This window comes from Battus philenor, unplaced genomic scaffold (genome assembly GCF_028537555.1).
Source record: "Battus philenor isolate CCGP_79_NKW_IND1 unplaced genomic scaffold, ilBatPhil1.0.hap1 SCAF_9, whole genome shotgun sequence".
NCBI classification, from domain to species: Eukaryota; Metazoa; Arthropoda; class Insecta; order Lepidoptera; family Papilionidae; genus Battus; species Battus philenor.
The window spans coordinates 4,504,950-4,526,322 of NW_027181759.1; the positions used below are offsets into that span (position 1 = coordinate 4,504,950).

The 21,373-nt window shown below is 32.3% G+C and overlaps 2 protein-coding genes across 8 annotated transcripts in view; both read right to left on the minus strand.

Annotated features, from left to right (window-relative positions):
- Nucleotides 1–4,549: 4,549 nt before the first annotated feature.
- Nucleotides 4,550–11,577, minus strand: Syngr (synaptogyrin). Its single transcript, XM_068775617.1, has 5 exons — nucleotides 11,347–11,577; nucleotides 9,073–9,310; nucleotides 7,375–7,511; nucleotides 5,678–5,846; nucleotides 4,550–5,109 (listed from the first exon to the last, which is right to left on the minus strand). Exons 1-5 carry the CDS (start codon nucleotides 11,446–11,448, stop codon nucleotides 5,078–5,080), a joined length of 678 nt encoding a protein of 225 aa, XP_068631718.1. The 5' UTR covers nucleotides 11,449–11,577; the 3' UTR covers nucleotides 4,550–5,077.
- A 2,671-nt stretch (nucleotides 11,578–14,248) lies between these two features.
- ckn (CRK like proto-oncogene, adaptor protein) overlaps nucleotides 14,249–21,373 on the minus strand; it is a 356,007-nt gene continuing 348,882 nt past the window's right edge. For 6 of the 7 annotated variants that reach the window (XM_068775453.1, XM_068775454.1, XM_068775451.1 and 3 more), the window contains 5 exons: nucleotides 19,847–19,954; nucleotides 18,927–19,070; nucleotides 17,801–17,929; nucleotides 16,720–17,304; nucleotides 14,249–16,359 (listed from right to left, as the gene is read on the minus strand). In XM_068775453.1, the coding sequence (XP_068631554.1) occupies nucleotides 16,036–16,359; nucleotides 16,720–17,304; nucleotides 17,801–17,929; nucleotides 18,927–19,070; nucleotides 19,847–19,954 (1,290 nt within the window). In that variant the 3' untranslated portion in view covers nucleotides 14,249–16,035. The remainder of the gene's footprint in view (nucleotides 16,360–16,719; nucleotides 17,305–17,800; nucleotides 17,930–18,926; nucleotides 19,071–19,846; nucleotides 19,955–21,373) is intronic. The other variant, XM_068775449.1, reaches the window with a different exon arrangement.

Below are 21,373 nucleotides of genomic sequence, written 5' to 3' on the forward strand. Positions count from 1 at the left end.
TCTGCCCTTATCAAGGAATAACCAATATGACTCCAGATTTTCGTTCATATGAAACTACAAAGTATTTGCTTCAAAAGAATAGTTACTTATCTTTGTCACTCACTTTAGCCACGCCCATTGACCAATTAGATATAGTGAATTCAAAAGCTGTGTTTATATTGACTAGTTAAAAAGTTCAGAAAGTATGGAAATTTTTATATCACTTTTGGTCTCAATAAGCGGCTAAACTGAATGATAATGACTAGCAACTACTTTTTTTTTAGCCCAAATACACAATATTTAATTATTAGGATAACATATTGGTGTATGCTTTACATCTTATAGTGTAAGTTTTCTAAAACTAGCAAAGCTACGTTTCAATTGTACCTATTTTAGAACAATGTTCTTGTAGTTTTAGTTATGTTAGCTCATTAAATGTAATGTATCCTTGTATTAAAATCTTTAGGATAAGCAATAGGGATATGAGTTCATGCTAAAGCAATATGCTGCTTAGACATTGCAAAGAATTGTTGATTTTAAATTCTTTACATATTGCTGCGTTTAATTAGATTCTGTGAATCGTCTGTTTTCACTGTTTATTTGTGATAATACTTTTAGACTTAAGATGAAAGTGTCGAAGTTCGGATTAAAAAATGCAGAAAGTTTCATAGTTTTTTTATACCTTCATCAAAAATTACCCTATTTTCCATTCTTGCCATCATTATTTACTATTTCTACTTGTTTACTATGATGAATCGTAATAATCAATTGACAACTGTAGATTTACGCATGTTGCCGTGTATTAAAGGTGATGCTAAATGATTTGAAAATAAAACTAATTTTTACAATTTCTTTAATTTTATTTTCATTTACTTTGATTCATTTTTAGAGTAACATAAAATGTCGACCACACCTTGAATGTTAATAGTCTGTTGTGCGTTTATATGACATTTTGCATAATATAAGCATATCAATAAATATAGAAAAAGACGGTTAAAACTGTTCAGTAATTATTTTATTAAGAAAATGGCGCCCGAAGACATAACAAATGAGATTTTTACTCTGAATTACATTCAAAGCGCGTCAGAAACGGACACCCAGGTCAAATAAAGACAAAAGGATTATTATCATACAATGATTTGATAGTTTCTCGCGTCATAGTGAAGTCTCAACCTTTTGGGTGGGACATCATTGGTTTATCAGGCAAATATTAATAAGAATTTACTTATGCCTCTATTATTAATATATAAAGATTAACATAAGGTTGCTCTAACGTCCGCGAATGGAATTTGATACGATTTTTAATAAAAATGTATTTCGTTTCTGTGGGGAATATTTGCCGAGTTGGATATCAATTACATCACTCATAGAAAAACAAGCTCGAGTTAAAAAAAAACCCTTTAAAGACAATTAATTAAAAAAAATCATTGATGCTAAATTATCAAATGACACAAATGCAATTTTTTTAACACATTTAATTTCCAAAAATTTCTAAAATTAAAAGTAAATAAAATTAATTACAGTACAGACATTTCTGATATTTTTGTCTACATAAGTACAGTTTTCTAAAATTGCAAATATACAGAGATGATCGAGTTTCTGTTTAACTTTACTAATGGTAAAATAAAGGACGCCTTTATAAGTACACAGAAGTTTCTTTTTAATTTAATGTTACTCTATTGTGTAATATAACCACGACTGGCAACATTAAGTAATCGTCAAAACACAGAACGATTTAGCGTAATATTCAACACTTATTACAATATTTTTTGCATTATCTGTATTTTGTCACAGTTACACAATACAAACGGACCACTAACCAATATACGCTTTATATTATCTACATCTAAATACAATATGTGTCTACGATACGTCATAGTGTACACAATCTGTTTTAGCATTTTAAACAACAACAGTTATATAACCCTAGGGCAATCGATACGTCGAAGTAAAGCACATCGATATTTCGTGAAAACGATAGTAATTTAAAATGTAATTAGGCGTATTTAATCTGTGGGGCACTGGCCCTGACAAATTTAAAGGAAATAAACGCTTCCGCGAATATTCTGATATATTACGATGATTTTCGAGGCAACTTTTTTCAGAATTTATCTACGGAAATTTAAGACAAATTAAACATTTTCAACGACTAAACATTCATTACCGACAAAAACTAATGAACGCACGGTTTATATCTATTTAGTTACATTATAACAATATCATTAAACTCAAGACAAAAGAAATATTACCCACAAAAAACCTTTATTCAGAATTATATTTTTTAAAAAAGTTTTTTATTATTGCCTGAAAAGTATTTTTTTGCGATTACCACATTATTCGCGAGAGGGCGTTAATCCATACTTGATTAAATATATTTTATGAAAGCAAATCTCATCGTCGTTTGGCTCATAGAAAGCCACTTCAAGGCATGGGCCTCCCTCAAAGATATTTATGGAGGGATGTACCATAATTGCCACACTGTGGGCGGGTTGACTAATAATAAGAATTTAATCTCGAAAAGTTAATTTTTTTGGGTCGTCGAATTAAGGTTAAACAAATATCTCTTATTGTAAATTTTACACATTTTCAATGTAACACTCATTTACGGCCGTATCAGTAATATGCGTTAATAACATCGATAACATTTGCAACTACGTAAATGCCCTATAACACGACTGATATGACCAACTAACACGGCCCGTCTGTACTGGTCTAACTTTTGAAACAAAAAAAATATCGGACTTACAGGAAGTAATCAAAAAGATTTGAGAAATTACATAAAATTAAAGCAAAAAGTGGAGCAACTGGATGATTATGGCAATCAAACAACAAACTCGCAGACTTTCTTAGTTACTGTACATGTTAAATTACATCCTTCCATTAATGAAAAACATGTGTATTAAAGGTCTTAAAAACTTAAAACAAGAAGATTTGAAGATACACCAAGTGATGAAAATATAAAGATCTTGAGGACAATGGAAGACCACGGTACGAGTCTTTGTGGGACTGTCTTAAAAAAATAAGTTTAACTGCGATCACCCTAATAATCTCTGATAAAGATCAACCATCAATAATATCAATGAAATAAATTTTATTAACATAGAATATAAACATAACTACAATGTCATATGACATTTTTCAACCTTGACTAGGGAATAGGCAATCTTTTTAACAATATAATGTGACCAAAATAAATATATATTAATTAAAGTCTTTTGTATCAGTCAACCAGTACATCGGGGCAACAATAAATTCATATTTATTGCTAGAAGTCTTTACAAACAACAGTGCAAGCTATGGAAGTGAAAACTATTTTTTGCTTACAAAAATATCAATTGTTTACTAATGGATAATAACATTTGGTTACCTAACAATATATATGTTTCACTTTATTAATGTTATTCTTATTTTGAAAAATATATTATATGAGTCGTAAGAATTCATAAGTTTTTTTGATTGTTGACGTCCAAACATAGGCCCTTGTCCAGATGTGAACATTAATCTATTGATATAACAATGTTTTATTATTCCTTCCTATAGAACTGAAATAGACAGTGAACATCCATTGTTAAAACCCTTGACATAGTTGTAAGCGGTCAATAATTACATCAGAACTACCAAGTAAAGTTTCAATAATTACACTAGAGGAATAAGCATTTGTACTAACTTTACACCTTAGCACATCACATTATAATTTATATATGACACATTAAGTATTGCCTTCATGCTCAAGTTAAACATTTACTTTCAACATTAAGGATAGCGACTATTAAATATATTTCTTTAAAAATACTATGATCTTCAGTTAAAGCGCTCATGTTATATTTATATAATACTGACTGCATCAGATCTTATGACAAAAGGAAAACAAGGATAAGTATTATTAACGAACACCGTACAATGTAACACCTAATTAAATCAAAGTCATTGCACATTTCAAATAAATAACATAAAATATCGATATGCAATTTTACATTTACCTAATCAATTTTAATCTATATATAACAGATAATGATCCAAGAACACAAGCTGGAAAATATATGGATTAAATTATATACAGTATGATGTTACAAGTAGTATAAGGAATAACTGACTTGACAAATGAGCTTATGAATGCATGTACCCATTGCCGTACATTATCCAATAAAAGGTGGCTTTAAATATTAGTTTAACTTAATAATCAAGATAAGTATAGCACATATATTATCTTGCATTTGGTTAATCATTATTTTTTTGTTAATGGCACAATTATTAGTAACTACAAATAAACAACATAACATCAAAACAAAATATCACATAGTCACTCTAAATAATAAACAGAGATTGTATATTCAAATACTTATTTACCTAAAACTGAAATGTTAGACTACTATAGAAAGCACTTTTGTACCAAATCACACAGTTAATCATATCAATGCTTGTGTGTGTGTGTGGGTAGACTGATAATAGTTCCTCATTTGTTAATTTACATTGCAATAATTTTTAGAAGCCTTCTCAAAATTTTCATTACCAAACTTGAGACATTAGGTAAATAAGTATGAATAAAACGAATCTCTGATAAAACACTTCCGAATATTTGCACTATTTACATACATATGTTATATTACATATAATAAATGGGAACTATATTGTCATAAACACTTGTTAATACCTATAAGCAGGTACAGGAGGCAATACATGGTTATAATTTTCTATATATCCTCTATGTTTCATCGGAAAAATATATTTCGATTAAGATGAATATGGTTTAACAATATTATTTATTATATATTTTTACAAATGATATAAATTGTCACATGACACGTCTGGCGATAACCCTATTAACATAAACTTAATAAAAATAATACTGCTATGAGTGCTTATAATGGATTTGCAGATGATTAGTTATCAAGTCATAATTATAATAACAATAAGAGATTTCCAGATAATTCAATGGCGGAGAGAGAATATAATTTTTAGTTTGTTGTTTCTCCTATCTTTTATACCATTTTTATAATGGCAGCACTTGTGATGTCATTTCAATTATATCATCATAATTATGACTCGATTAAAAGAAAATATATTAATGTTTGTAGACTCCAACAAAGTCTTTATCAGCTTAGTAGGTAGGAGCTGTGTAGTCAATGTTACCTGGAAATTAATTTAATAAAATTTATAATAGATTGTACATTTATATTCTAGGACATGCAGGTTTTTTCGACATTTTCTATCATTTCTTTTGGGAAGAGATGTTTTTGTAATTCATTATTGTTTCACAATTGAGTTTACAAAGAAGAAAGGTACAATATTTGTTTCTAGAAGACAGTAGAGAAGTAATAAGGTCAATGATAATTTTTAACAACATTACTTTGGGGTTAACTTTACTTAAGGGTTTAATAGCATTATGCATATGGAAGGAGGTTCTATAATTTAAAATAATAGAAAAAGTTTTTGTTTCTTTACAGATGCCGTCTTATGATATTATTAAAAGAATTAGACGGTGACAATAAAGTCCATTTAAATAAAATATTGCTGGTTATCTTTCTAAATTAATCATATTTCTCTTGACAAGAAAAACCAAACAATATTATTATACACAAATATAAAAGTTATTATTAATTAATAATTGATTTATATTTCATCCATACATATTCGTTGCGCACTGTATCTGTCAAAATAAGGTATTTTTTTTATTTTCCTTGGTGACTAATTCACTTACCGGTCTGTGAGAAGGGTGGGTCACTGTAAGCTGGTTGCGGGTCTGGTGCCCCGGGGTAGGCGGGGAAGCTGCCCGGGCTGCCCACAGCGCCCTCAACTTCATAGGCGGGGGCGAAGGCCGCGTCAGCGCCCATGCGGAAACGTTGGAACGCGAACAGTGCGCAAGCAATCTGCGGACAGAAAAACCAAGATTTTTTTGATTCCTTATTTTATTGAATTATATCAAAAATATCAAAAGATTTAATAATACTCATGAATACTTTTGATTTCTAATTTTAACTACCTTATAATAGCAAATGGTACTTAATTAATTTGAACATTTGTATCTTTTTTATACAAATGAACAACAAAAAAGAAAGTTGATTTCTTACTTCAAGAGATAGGCAGTTAAATTTAAATGTCTGACGTTTTTTTACTTTTAATTGTCATGTACTTACCTTTATCTTTGTTATATTTGCATTTATCCCCATAATTAATTAGTTGGAACATAATTAATTCTTTTTACCAGGCCGTTTTAATTTCTTAAGACATTGTTACGCTGTTTGTTGTATATTTGAAAATTCTCTAATACATAGGAAGATTTTAGTAATCATCGAAATTAAGTTAGTAATTTCGGCAAAGTTGCTCAAAGGTTTTAGCATACATCTATCTATTCATCAATACAAATGAATAAAATTGGATTGTCTGTTTGTAATATTAAAATAACTGCTTTTTAATACACGCATTTGAATATATTAGGGTAACCGGAAAGTAATGTCGCTTTCTTAAATTCACACGACTACATTTTTAACAAGCTTTTATTTCTTATCAACAATATACTTACCTTCGTTATCAACAACCTTTTGCTATCTAGTATACAAATTTTCAATGCCGGAGCGGTAAAAATAAATCGCTTTTCTGTAAGATATGTGGACAGAAACGACATTACTTTCAGGTCCCACTAATATTTATATATACGATACGTATGCCATAATTACATTTTTATTTAAATTTTTGTGTCTGTCTGCTTGTTCCGGCTAATATTTAAAATGGCTGGACCGATTTTGATATATACTAGCAGCTTACTTATATTTTTTTTAATACTCTTAAACGTAAAAAAAATATTTTGTTTGTTAAATTCCACGCGGACGATGTCCCAGACACAGTTAGTAACTGAAATAGCTAACTGAATTCTTTAGATCCCTATAAACCTTATGTAGTCCTTATGTAAGTTTTATTGAACAAGGAGAATACTGAAAGTACTTGTATATATACCAAATGTCTACGTCATCAGAAGAATGTCAGTAGAACCCGTTTTGATATAAACTAGAATCAGATTGAACTTCCCTATATAGATATACTTAAAGTTGCGAGGGTTCCAGACGCGCCCTGATTCCCCAGAGACCCCAAAACTGAAACGGTTTTTTGTGGTCACTTACAACCTTAATACAGTAGAAGACCAATTAATTCTCAGGTTTTATTATCACTATAATTAGCGTGGTAGATGTTTTGATATTAATAAAAAAAATTACAAATTTTTGTTTAATGATCTTAAATTTAAATTTCTTGACGTTCATAGATGTGTACTTCGTCGGATGACTGGATGGAGGCCCTTTTCAGTCCTAAGGGATTTCAATCGTGAAGGCCCATGTCCGCCACAGAAGTTTTGAAATGGTGATGGTAATATAAAAGTGGATATGAAATAATCACAGTACTTACCCAAGCGAATATGGAGAAGAAACAGAAAGCTATAGCGCCTTGCATGTTGTTAGCTGTACCCACTGGTGGGTTGTCAGTTTTTCCCCAGGCGTTCGACAAGTAACAGAATCCCACGAAGTACAAGAAACCCCAAAAAGCTGAAATTATTATTATTATGTGTTAAATCCAAAGAAAACTCGCGCCTGGCCTTGTGATAATTGTTACTAACCGTCGATAACTAATATATTTTGTCAAGTGGAGGTCTCTAAAAAGGACATTTCATTGAATGTTCAAGTTTGTACGATAAACTTATACACTTTACTGCAGCAATTAATATTACCTCATGATAATAAACTTTAATTAATTAACTACAAATAACTAGCTATTAACTTGTAAATCACCCGGTTAAAATTTATTTAATAAAATTTGTGCTTTCTGTTAGCCGGGCGCAAGTAAATTATAAAGGTATATATCATTCAAAACAAAGCATATTCCCTTTTTTTATTAAACTTTAATTTGGGACTTAATAAGAGATACAGTTTCTTTTTTTTTCTAGATATATATTTAGAAAAAGAGTGCGACAAGTTTGGCGCGTGGACATTATAGAATCTAGCCAGGATTCCCAACCCACTACCTATTATCTATAATATAGATGGAGAAGCCGCAAGGCGCCTTGGTCACACCAGCAACGCTCTAAAAAGTCACTTAGAACAGGCTCTTGAGAGACCTTGGCTACGAATTTCAAACGGGAAACGCTAAGCATTGCGATTCGGGGATTCCCGAGATTCGATACGAAATATAAATACCGTAACTTGTCAATATTTGTATTGAATCTTCACTTTGTTTCCTAAATAGTATTGCATAATCGTTGTCCAATCATTTTCGGCAAGAAAAACTTATAAGGAAATCGTTACGGTTATAAAGATAAAAACGAAATAAATGTGAAACGGTACAAATTTATACCCCAGGCATTTGTAAAGATGTCATAAAATGTTTTATTGCATGCACTATAAGGAGCATGGAGCGTACCATAAAGCAGTTTCTCGTTACGATTAATTATTAAAAGGTCAATGGGTCACCATGTCCACTAAACAACAAGATTCAAGCGCAGGTTTTGATTTAATATCTATTAATACACCATCTATATAACCCCAAGCAGTTATGTAATGAAAATTATAAAAGTAAGTTGCATTGTCTATTTTCTACAAGTATCATAACTATGAATTATCTATTTAATAACTATTTGCACGGAAATTGTCTACATTGTGTTATATAAAAAATATTCAAGCCATAAAATATGTACACAGTCCCACAAATCAACGTCAAGTCCGAAATCTGTCCGGAAAGCAAGTAATGTCTAACCTTGAAAAGTTAATTTTAAAAATGTTGAAAAAATATCAAATACTTATTTATTGCAGTAACGTCAATCAAAATTAGTTGTAATAATAATTTGAGTACTTGCACAAAAGTGCTATTTCCTTTCAAAATCAAACTACTGCAATATATTTTGAAAAAAAATATATGTGAAAACTGAATATTTCTTGTCAAAGTAATAGAATAAATACGTGGTGTGCATAAAATACATTAATTTATTAAATTAATAGCTGGAATTAGTCACCATCATATGATTGTGGCTTGACACTGATTTATTGCAAAGGGCAATGATAAAAAAAATATTATAAAGTTTTTTATATTAATATTCTTATAAAAATCTCCTACCTGAGAAGCCCAAATCGGCAAGCACATAATGCTTTCTGGTTTTCACCGACGACATTTGCTCAAATAGATATTCTCCAACAATGAAGGCTATTGATGCTACGAAAGCTATCACAGATATCCCCACACCGTAATTGCATGCATTAGTATCATTATTGTAGACACAGTATTCTTTGCCGTCCTCCTTACTAATGTACCAGCCCTTAGCCGATATGCACCCCATCACTATTACACTGAAGAGCTGAGAAATTTAATGTTAGTTAATAATAAGTAAATATCTTAAATTCACAAAATCTTATCAAACTCTTAACAAAAGTTTTACATATATCCCTTTACACAAAAAATACCCAAAAATTTACATTTGCTTTAAAATCTACTAACAGCTCCTTAACAAATATAGTGTCCACTACAGGATGATTGAAAAACTATGGTTAATACAATAATTATTGTTTTGCTAAGATTAAAGTTAAGATAATCAGATGAAATTATGGAGGTGGCTTCAATAAGTTACTCGTAGGTAAATTGCATGCATAATTTATAACTGCACTTTCACTGGACCTGATTTATGCATCATTTTTTCAGTACAAAACTGTATTCAGGAATAGGTTATTTCTAAAATAACATAAATATCTCTGGTTAAAATGTTCAAATTGGTATGTGACCATGTTAAAATCTAAAGTTGTTTTTAAAATAGTTTTAACTTTTCTTTAAAATGGTTCAGAAAAGTTATCCTTTTTTATTAAATAGCCATCACAATGTAAGTACTAAGATCTGGCATAAAAGAGTAGATTATAATACATTTTCCAGTCCAATATATTTTTTTTTCAACAAAAAATTATTAAATACCTATACCACTGCATAATCTACATACTTTTCCAAGTCTCTCATCAGAATATCTCCGGAACTATAAAGTTTAGAAACTTGAAATTTGACATGAATACTTTTTTAAACAAGTTGTAGTCAGCTAAGAACAGATTATAAGAAATCCTGCAAGAGAGTGGCCATTGAGTTTCCAAAGTCGGTGAGGAACAGCTAGTAATAACTCTCTGAGAAGTTAAGAGAGAAATAGTACTATCACTTTATGTCTCTGTCTTCCTTTATTATAGTATTTGTACTAATGCAATTGTAATATGAATTTGTATTCACTAAATATAACCTTTTTTCATGCTGGTCAGGTTTTTGCTTTGCCAGTTTCTTGCGGGTTGCTGGGTTCTTTACTTGTACCTTTAGGGCTTCCTTGGGAGCTAAGGTTTAACTTGAGCCAGTACTTTAGAAAGACAGTTTGCTAGCCCCAATGAGAGGAAACTCCTAGTTAAACTTCAGTGTAGTTTTAATCTGATTTGAATGAGCTTGGCAAGGCTAAATGTCAGTTGACAGTTGATTGATGGTATAGTAAGATTTCCATAAATACCACTTAATATAGTAGTAGAGTAAGAAGAAGAGGTGGATTAAAATCTGGCAATGCTATGAACAGTCATTGTGATTTCAGGTATAATATTTACAATATCCACAGGGCATCAAATTTTCATTTATTAATAGTATTATGGTATGATATACTCTATAATATACATATAGATATATAATTGTAGAATACATTCAGATTATAAATCAAAAGAAACTGCAGTTTTAAAATTAAAATGTTTTAGGTATAGTTAATTGCAGATGCACATCAATACCCTTTCTAATAAAGATAAAGTTACATATTGCAAGTTGCGAGACAACCTTGAAATTAATTTCTTACCACACATTGTGTAGTATTCATCTTTAGTGCTATATTTCTACACATAAATTATACTTCTGTAAAGCCAAACATTATTTATAGCATTAAGGAATTTTTTTTAATTTTAAATGTTAATAGTAAATTTATGAGAAATATATAATTACTAGTAAAAAAAAACCAAATAATGTTCATTTTATTTTTGGAATAATTCTTAATTTCATATTTAATAGTAGAGTTTAAACAACTTCATCTTGAAACACATATGAACAAACGAAATTAATAAATCATAACTTATGTAAATTGCTGCAAAAATTCTGGGTAAATTTACATATTCCACTGCACAAGGCCAATAGTTATTGTTGGTGCAGTGATTACATGTCTAACGTAATAATGTGTTTTGTCAGAATCTATGCAAGATATCTGCATATAGAAATAATCAATATATTTCGTCGAAGTTTAATAAATATATTTGAAGCTCTTTGTACAGTGATAGGAGATGAATTTACTCGTTTTTAAATATCATAATGTAAAGGTCATGAAATAGTATAGATACTAACCCAGCATACCGCCCTGACTATCACCGGAGGTCTCTGGATGAACGCTTGAGGATCGAAAGCTCCTCCAGCTTTTCCGCCTCCATAAGCACCGGCAGATTCCATTTTTACACTTCAATAATTTCGATTAATGATTACGCTCCCAAACCTGGCCCATCAATAGCTCCGACCTCCACAAACTCCGAATCTACCCAATTTATATTATCGATCGCGCAAGGCAACTCGAAACTTGCAACAACTATGACATCTGATGTAGAGTATAAAATACACTGCAATACATAATGTCACATTCATAAATTTTTCACAAAAAATCATGTCTTTTCTTCATTATATTTTAGATATAAATTGTTCTATTAGTAAATATTAATCTATTTTACAAAGAGATATAGTTTGACTTTTCATTACAGCTATCTATAACAAGCTATTACAAATAACCGCTACGTAAAGTTAATAATGCGCAGCACTTCGATTGTGTTAAAAAAAAAATTACAATATTAGATTCACTATAAGATTATCTAATTTGTAAAGATATTATTAAGACAAAGACTTCCCCTTGACTTTTTGCTTTAAATAAAGCGTCATTATTTTCAATACCAAGAATAATAGAACACATATGATGTTAAAACTCTTCTGGTCAAAAAGTAGCGATTGGAGCCTGTTAATGTTTTCTATGAATGAACGCGAAATAATAATATTTTGAGCAGTAGAAATTTTTTCAGGTTTGCTGGTTTGTTTGGTAACGATTTACTTCAATGATGTACAAGAGTCGCGCATACACAGCAAACATTACAAAGTACAGCCAGAGTATGGAGAAAATGGCCTTTTGATCATTTGAATTGCCGTTGCACTAGATCGAAAATTCGGCTCAATTTACTATTTTTTTTCGGACTAGGCTTATATAGGTTTTGATACGCTAAAAAGCAAAACTGGTACGTTATACCTTTAGAAGATCTAAGAATAATAATTGAGAATCATGCAGAATTGATCATTATGTGTTGTGGTCTGGACTATTTAAAATATAATTGTAAAGGAGAAATATTAAAAAATTTGAGCCAATTATTGACGGTTTTGATATCATAGACAAGCGTTTCGCATACGACGGCGCCACTTTATAGCCACCGAAGGAATGAATTTATAGCCAAAATAATTTCTTGATTGCCCATTTTTACAACATTTTTTGTAATTTTTCTCTTGATCATGCAATTTAAAACAACTAGATTATTGTCAATTGGACTATATTAAAGATGTAGTCTGTGCAAAATCAAGCGAATTGACAGCAGTTTGAAATTTAAAATCTAAATACGTCATTTATGAAATTGGCCCGCCGTTGGGAGTACTACAATGTAAATGTTAATTGCAGTGGCGTAGCTAGGGGGTGGCGAGCGGGGCGGCCGCACCAGGCAGCACAAGTAGGGGGGGCACCAAAGTTGAAAATATTTTTATTGAAAAAATTTTTTTTTGAATGATGAATAATGAAATGTTAAAAGAAAAATGAAAACCATAAATAAAGTAAATAACATAAAAAGAATATCGAATTTTACTATTTTTGTGCTAAAAAAGTTGTTAAATAATATGAACATTAAAAAAAATAAACGGTTATAAATTATAATATACACAGTGTTTAATCCTTTCATTTGCAAAACACATAAAGTGTTTTTTAAAAGGGCCCTAAATGACAAAATAATAAATTATTACATTATTGCAAGATTATTTAATTATTAATAGATTAAATCATCTTGCAGTCGACACTATTGATTTTGAAAATGTGATTAATGACTTTGCAGGCCAAAAAGCGAGGAATGTTCGTTTTTAAATTTTCCCAATAAATTTTATTAAGATCTAATGTTATTTTATATATATTTATTATTATTTTGAACCAAAAAATATATATATTAACTACATTCTGTTCTGAATTTTGAAATTATTTACTCTTTAGGGGTTACCAAGCCCCAATCTGCCCCAGGCCCCAAATACCATAGCTACGCCACTGGTTAATTGTGTAAGATATTTGTCTAAAATCAAGTTTCTTGTGTTGTTCCCATTGCCAAATATAATATTAATCTTTAAAAAATTAAACACAATGAATATTTAATATATGAATTCTTAATTATATTATGATTTGATTAAGTAAAGTCTTTATTGAAAAATTCTTTATTAGTTACATTATCATTATTTTACAGACAAAAGAAATATATCGCCTTCAGTCTATTTAGTATTTTTATTTAACACAAGAATAAAAAAATATATAAACTTAGTAATAAATTAGTGATAAAATAGTATCCTTTAAATCTGGAAATATCAAAAAGTTTTTATGATAACTGATCTGATACCTAAAATTCTCCATTCTCTGTATTTTTCCCTTAATGTAAAATATCCAGCGAGTCAAAGCAATCCTGAAAGACTTGTGCTATACTTAGATTATCCTGTATGAACTAGTACATGCTTATGGTATTGTACTTGGGTATTGTAATTTTTGCCTTTTTATTAAAATATACCAAAAATACTTCCTACTAAATTGTAGTCATTCTTGTAACAAGTGAGAAGATGGAACACAATTAACACAGTATCTTGAAAGTATATATAAGAACTTGTTTTAATTAATGGGGCATCAAATTTTACAATTTTTGGGTTGATTGCTATGAAACTGATTTCAACAAATTTAACTAAATAATTAATGTTGTTCTAATATTTACACTTCTAAATAACTCTATTTATAAATTGGAATATAATCAGTTTGTTTTGACATGACATTACCAGTAATTTATACATCAACAAGCGTAAGGATTATGGCACAATTTAGATTTTCTCTTCTTCTCATTCAAATGAATTTACTTAATCATCAATTACAATCATTTTTACACTGGGTAATGAAATCAAGGGTGGGTGTTAAATAAGAATCCATTGAAATATTACAAATATTTTATTCAAATAAGAACAGAACTAAAATAAGAAAATGTTAAGCAGTTTTCCTTTAACATATTGTCGCAAAACCTATAGTAAATCATTATGTTCCTCCGCTTGCCCTTGCCGCCACTCAAAACAATTTTGACTAGTTCATAACCAAAATAATTAAACTCTTGAAGAAGACCTCTTTATTGCGACGTTGTAAAATATACAATTTGCTTTACGATTTCTTGTTTAGCACCTTCCTATTGTATGTTCACAGTATAAACATGAGTGACGGCAGATTTATCATTTCACAAATTATAAGGTAGTTATACAAAATTTCTAAATATGACTTGTTAGGTATCAAAGAACTGTATAGAAACTGATCTCTATAACAGATATTTACAGTAAAAAAGCTTAAAATATTATATTGTACACTACAACATATACCATTATCCAAACATAGGTACATTTTGTGTTAGTATCAAAACTATGGGTAGAGTGGGTTACTATTTGAATGTTTTCTTGTACTCTGTGAACTGAATGAACGGTAACAAGTTAACTAGTGAATCAGGATTACTTCTCATTGATACTTATTTTAATTGCTATTACAAAAAATATTTTATGGCCACTGGATATCACGTTCTAAGTGGACATGCATTGAAAATAAATGAAGATTCTATTAGAAATCATCTTCTAGTAACAGTCAAAAGTAATATTGTTAAATTCAGCTTCGTAATTGCATAAGCCAGCCTGGTAATTATTTAAGTGACAAGCAATTTGTGTGTAAATGGGATGAAATGGGCATGTCCGTAAGCTATACAAGAATGTTATACAACGTCTATGAGGTCTAGAAGTATGTTATATGAAGGGCTATAATACAATTATTGAAAATCACTATTTTTAATCTATATCTAGGTCTAATCATTTTGTATAAATTCTAACTAGTCCATTCTACAAAGTACTCATGTAACCTAGCATTTTATTGTACATGGAAAACTAGCTACTGGATATATTTTATCTATGACATAATTTAAGTAAAACATTATTTACAAAAATAGCCATTCTCATCTTTTACGGTTCTGTACTACATCTAACATTTCATAACCCCAAATGAAATTAAAACCATTGATAAACTCAATGTTAAATAAGGAACTAATTAGTGTTAAATAAGACAACAAAAAGATAGTTTCGAATTAAATCATGTGTTATTTTCATATAATAACCAAAATTAATTGTATATTGTAGTTCATGAATAAAAATATACTTTTAGTAATTATTTGTTTTATATTATAAATATTGGCAATATTGTGTTTTATAAAATTTACCAACATGGCTTGAAAGGCATCTTTAAAAACTTTCTGAATCTGTTGCTAAGATACACATCAACTTGCGTTAAGCGTATCTATTACCTATTAGTTTGTCGGATCACCAATAAAATCGAATCTACTGTAGAAACCCTGCATTCACAAGAATCTATTGACAATATGTCATATTTCATAAAAATTATATGTCTAGTTGCGTGTTCTGTTTATTTGCACAATACATTATGTAAAACTGTAAATAATTACAAAATCCTTTTCATTTGTCACTTTCGATAAATATTAACATAGTCATAATTGATAAATAATAAGTCCTATTGTGAATAATCATCAATCACAATCCACCGTATTTAACGTTGACAGCTCGATTCTTTGGAATTTATCGTTTTGATAAAAGGGAACTAAACTAATTATTTCTCTATTCGAGTTTGAAATGAAACATTAACTTCGGTTTAATAAAAAAGCGGATCAACGAAAAATTGTTTTAGGAATCAGTCAGGCCTTGACGTTTCTCCTCTTCTAACATGGCGTCCAACTCGTCTGTTAGGTTGGCAAGCATGTTTCCAATGTCATTCAGAACGTCCACGGGTTCTGTACTTTTGCTCTCTTCTTTATGTTCGGTGAGTGCGTGAGCTGAGGAAGGTTTTAGGTCGGTCGAAGACCTCGGCGGAAGGCTTGATAGTCCGATGCCCGTACGCCCGTAGTCTACAGTGTGAGGGCGCCCTCCGATTTGCCCTCGGTTTTGCTTTATTGTGCCGGCGTTCTCATTTGCAAACGGAATGCTATCCGATTCGGTGCTCGAACTTGACTGTGGGAAATTGTAACAAAATCCTATTTTATACACATTAAAAGTTTATTGATAAATATAAGAGCTGTTCAATGTAGTTATTGTCATTTATTTTAAATTAAAATTTGATTCAAACGGCTCTTATACTCGTGGAGTATTATTTAGTAACTTCCCTAGTAAGAAATGAGTAACAAGTAATCTTAGTTAATTCTCATAAAAATTTGTGTCTCTACCAAAGAAGGGTTTTGTTTTTAAAAATATTACGTAGTATATGTTTTATGTATGTTACAGTATATCAAATTTATATTTATGTTTATGTACTACTTAAATGTTACTTAGAAGTCTTGTTCAAATTTAATGCAGGACTGTCAGTTTAGTTACCTTAAAACTCGCATCGGAGCCAGTCCTCATCTTGTCTTCCTCATACCTTCTGGGAGGCGAGGAGGGTGCTGGAGGCGGAGGCAACAATCCCGTGCTGTCCAGCGACACACTCAGTGAGTCCGAACTAGGGTACGCTGGTAGACTTAGCGGCAGGCTTTTCTCCGGGTGTATCTCCACTGTTGTTTGTCCGAAACGCGTGAAGGGCGCGTATTGGGAGCTCTGTCTCTTGGGCGGTTCTGGCGGAGGTTTCCTAGCCACGTGTGGACTTGCACCGTACGCTACACGCTGCAGTCGTGCTGAGTATGCGATCTCATCGTAGGTGTAGTCCGGAGACTTGTCTCTATACGCTGGTGTGGCTTGTATCTTCGCGACTGGTCGTGGACGGACCAGGCCTCTCGGACGAGGTAAAGTCCCTCCGCCCTCGTAGGAGCCGTCATTGGTTGGCGTTATGTCCCCGTCGTCGTACGAGCGTCTCCATTGACCGCCGCCGTAGTAAAATCCCGCTTCGGGCGAGAATGTCGTGTGCGACGTCCTTTCTGATGGATCCTCGAGGCTTTCCAAAGATTTACCGCGCGGGTGACGGATCTGTTGGTTGCAAGTTAATATTACCATAGTGAAAAACAACTGTACTCCAGAAATAACACGGAGAATTTGTTCTAAAAGTACTTATAGAGTCAAAGTTAAAATTAAATAAACTCTGTTATCGCAATTTGTTTCTCATGCTTTATTAATAAAATGCTATATTAAATTGATTAAGTTTTCATCGTTAGCTTTTTGTCAGTAAATTCATGCTATGGAAAGCTTTACAATTATTTATAGTAAATATATAAATTGAGATATCTACCGTGCAGGCAAGTGAGCGCCGTTACGTATCGAGCTCGCAACGTCTGAACCTTACGGTGTTTATTTAATAAGAGTAACATCGATATTCATTCAAAAAACACATGGTACAGGTACACATAGATAACAATGCGTTCTCAATTACAAAAACAAATAAAACGGGTGCACATAAAAGCCGGGTGCTCGGGTGCAATCGAGATCAAAACTGACAAGACTTGTGCCAAAGGATGTTTTCTCATACCTGGATAGGAACCAAGTCTGTGCCACAAAGGGGCGTTGATAGGGCGTCAAAGTTTAGATCGGGGGGTTTATGGTAACTCCTCGTGTGTCTCTCCCAAGGCTGGTAATGTAGCTCCCTCGGATATAAATCCTTTAGTCGGTAATGTCCAATGTGCGGTTTGGTGTTTTTGAAAAAAGAAAAGAAAACAAAACATTCACATGCTGCTTCGGGCTAGTGGTATGAGGTGGATGCAGCGACGGATGTGATGAGCGCGTGGGCGGCAACTCTGCGAGCGCTACTTACGTACCAAATAAACTTCCTTTTTTATTTAAATTAAAACAGTGAGTGAATAAAAAAATAATCATTATTTCCCTAAATATTTGTCGATAACATTATCGCAGAGTTGCAAAACGCCCAGCGAAAGAAATGGCGATGGAAATAGACCTCTAAAAGTCTAAGCGAAATGTTAACGGATCGTTTGAACGCATCGGGAAAAATTAATTTTGTAAAAACACGATAAGGCCGAAACGATTTTATCCGCGCCAATTTCGTCCACTTGGACTTTATTTTCCCACAATGTGTCCATTACAAATGGTCGAGCAAAGTAAATACTTCAGCAAGAGGTGCTAGGTTTCTTAAACACTGAACTAACAACTAAAGCCTTACTCCTGGGATTACGCCTACGGAGGTGTGTTTAGACATTGGGTAAGTTGTCAAGCTAGTAACATGTTTAGTTATTAGACGCTGTTAGTAAAATAGAAACAAGAATATTACTTTTTTTTAATTGTTAAATAGATAAAACTGTTAAATTATATTAAAGTCACAAGAATTTCTAAGAAATGATAAGAGGCGTTCTGGCGGTAAATGATATCATGATGCTGGATGAACGACGTGAGAAAAAATAAAACAAAATAATTATTAATGATAGTAGCTTTGTTTTGGAGTGATGCTTTATCCTTTTAGAGGAGTAAAAACACAGATAGCTATAAATCTGTTGTAATAAACAAAAATCTCTCTGGAGAAGAACTAGAAGTAAGTTTACGAGACTATACGTGTTCCATTTTAATAGGTAACAACTATAAAGACACTAAATCTAAAACATCACTACAAACAAATATAATAAGTACAAGCAAAATGGCGTACGGACCTGGCCGGGTTGTAATCTTGTGAAATCAAGCGAACCCTGGCTGCTAATGCTTCTCTTGCCCGCTCTGATGTCCTTCACTCTCTTGATGGCAAGAAGAATTTTCTTTTGGTGGCCAAGGCGAACTATTCCCATGTCTTCTAAATCCTGCAATTGTATTGAATAATGTTACTTTCACTTTCTATCATACATTTTGATTTTATACACCTTACTGTTAATGTAAAATATCAAAAAAATAAGATATATTAAAAAACAATCATCATCATCACTTTATCCGCAGGGCGTCCATTACTGGACATACGCTTCTCCATAGATTTTCGGTAAAACCCACCACATTATGGTCACAAATCTAACACATTGTTTTGTGCAGTACGCGTCCCAAGTTAAACTGAAAATCAAGGCTGCTTTTCTTAACGTTCACTAAAAAAATTGTAAATTATACATCTTTTAGGCTATAGTCACTCCTACAATTTGTATTTTAAAATAAAAATAAAAGATTCAAGTCTACAAATAGCTCTAAAAGCACCGTATTATACTACATAATTGTTACAAAAATTACACACGACAACATTAGCTCATGAAAAGTCAACACTATAAATATAAAAAAATTGGTTCAAAAAAATAAAGTGCGTTTGTGTAGATGACGAAAGCGTAGGGCCGCACAGGAAGAAATATATTGGAGATGACTTAAGTCAATGAATAGATGAAGATATACTGATAATTATTATCAGTATCATGTCAGCCAAAAGGCGTCTACTAACACAGGCCTCCCTCAAAGGTCGCCACAATCCACAATCAAGCCCGATCTTGAGCGGCCCACATTCAGAGACTTCTCGCGAACTAGTGGAGGCCTACCCACGCCGCTGATAATAATGATGACGATTAATTTACTGGAATTATTTACCAATACTTTATGTACTTACCTCCCAAGCTAATTGTGTGACGTCATGCACGGTGCGATATCCTTGCGCCACGAGCGCCGGCCCGTACTCTTCCAGTCGAAGCAGACGCAACCACTCCTCCAATGAACCCTGAAGATAATCAATTTTCTTTGAGAGCAAGTCATAATTATTATAAATTTAGTCACGTTAAATAATCGTTCTTAAACTTTATCCAAATGTACCTTGATTTTACACATCATCGAATGATAGAAAGGATTACTGTTGTTAATACGAGGGCCAAACTGAAAGTTTTTAGAACTGGAAACTTAAAAGCATTATATTAAAAAAAAAAGTTTAAATTTTGAAAATAGAACTCTTTACCAATAATATTGAGTATACATTTCATTCATTTGTCATTTGTTTTACAATTTGGCGGCAAATTGAAAATTGTCTGTGCACGTCAGAATGAATTTAAGCCGAGAAAATTTTCGTGCAATGATTTTTTATGACTTTCGATGTCATATAAGTCAACAAGAAAGTTATGATAGACTTCGATTGGCTTTTCACGATGAAGCCCCATCTCGTGCCACAGTTTACAACTGGTTTAATGAATTCAAACGTGGTCGAACTAATCTCACCGATGATTTGCGTGAGGGACGGCCTTCTACAGCGACGACTGAAGACAATATCAGTGTTGTGCGGCGTATGATAGAGACTGACAAAAGAGTGACCTATCAGCAGATTCGGACAAGTCTAGGCATAGGTATGATTCAAGTGCACAAAATCCTCCATGAACATTTAGCGGTCAGGAAGCTTTGTGCCCGCTGGATACCGCATAATTTGACCGAGGCTCAAAAACTCCGCCGTGTTGATTGGTGCCGAGAAATGATCCAAAAATTTAACGGAGGTGACTCAAATGCTGTGTTCGACATACTAACGGGTGACGAAAGCTGGATTTACTGTTATGATCCGGAAACCAAAAGACAGTCTGCTCAGTGGGTGTTTCCTTCCGAAGAGTTGCCAACTAAAGTGAAGAGAGGTCGAAGTGTTGGAAAAAAGATGGTGGCCTCGTTCTTGGGAAAGACAGGTCATTACGCGACAGTTGTCTTAGAGGATCAGAAAACGGTTAATGCAGAGTGGTACACTAACAACTGTTTGCCACTTGTCTTGGAAAAAGTTCGAGAGAAACGACCTCGCAGCAGGATCCTCCTTCATCACGACAATGCCTCGTCGCACACCGCCAGGCAAACGATCGACTATTTGGCGACCTCAGACGTGGAATTACTGGGTCACCCGCCGTATAGCCCTGACCTCGCACCCTGCGATTTTTATTTATTCCCGAAAATAAAAGAAAAACTTCGAGGAAAACATTTTATGGACGCCGAAGAAGCAGTGGCTGCGTTTCAAAACGCCGTCGAAGTGACCCCTAAGGCCGAGTGGGCAAGGTGCTTTTCTCAATGGTTCCATCGAATGCAGCGATGTATTGATGTAAATGGACGCTATTTTGAAAAGTTATAATAAAACTAATAACTTGCTAGAATGCTTAGTTTTTGATTTTCTAAGAACTTT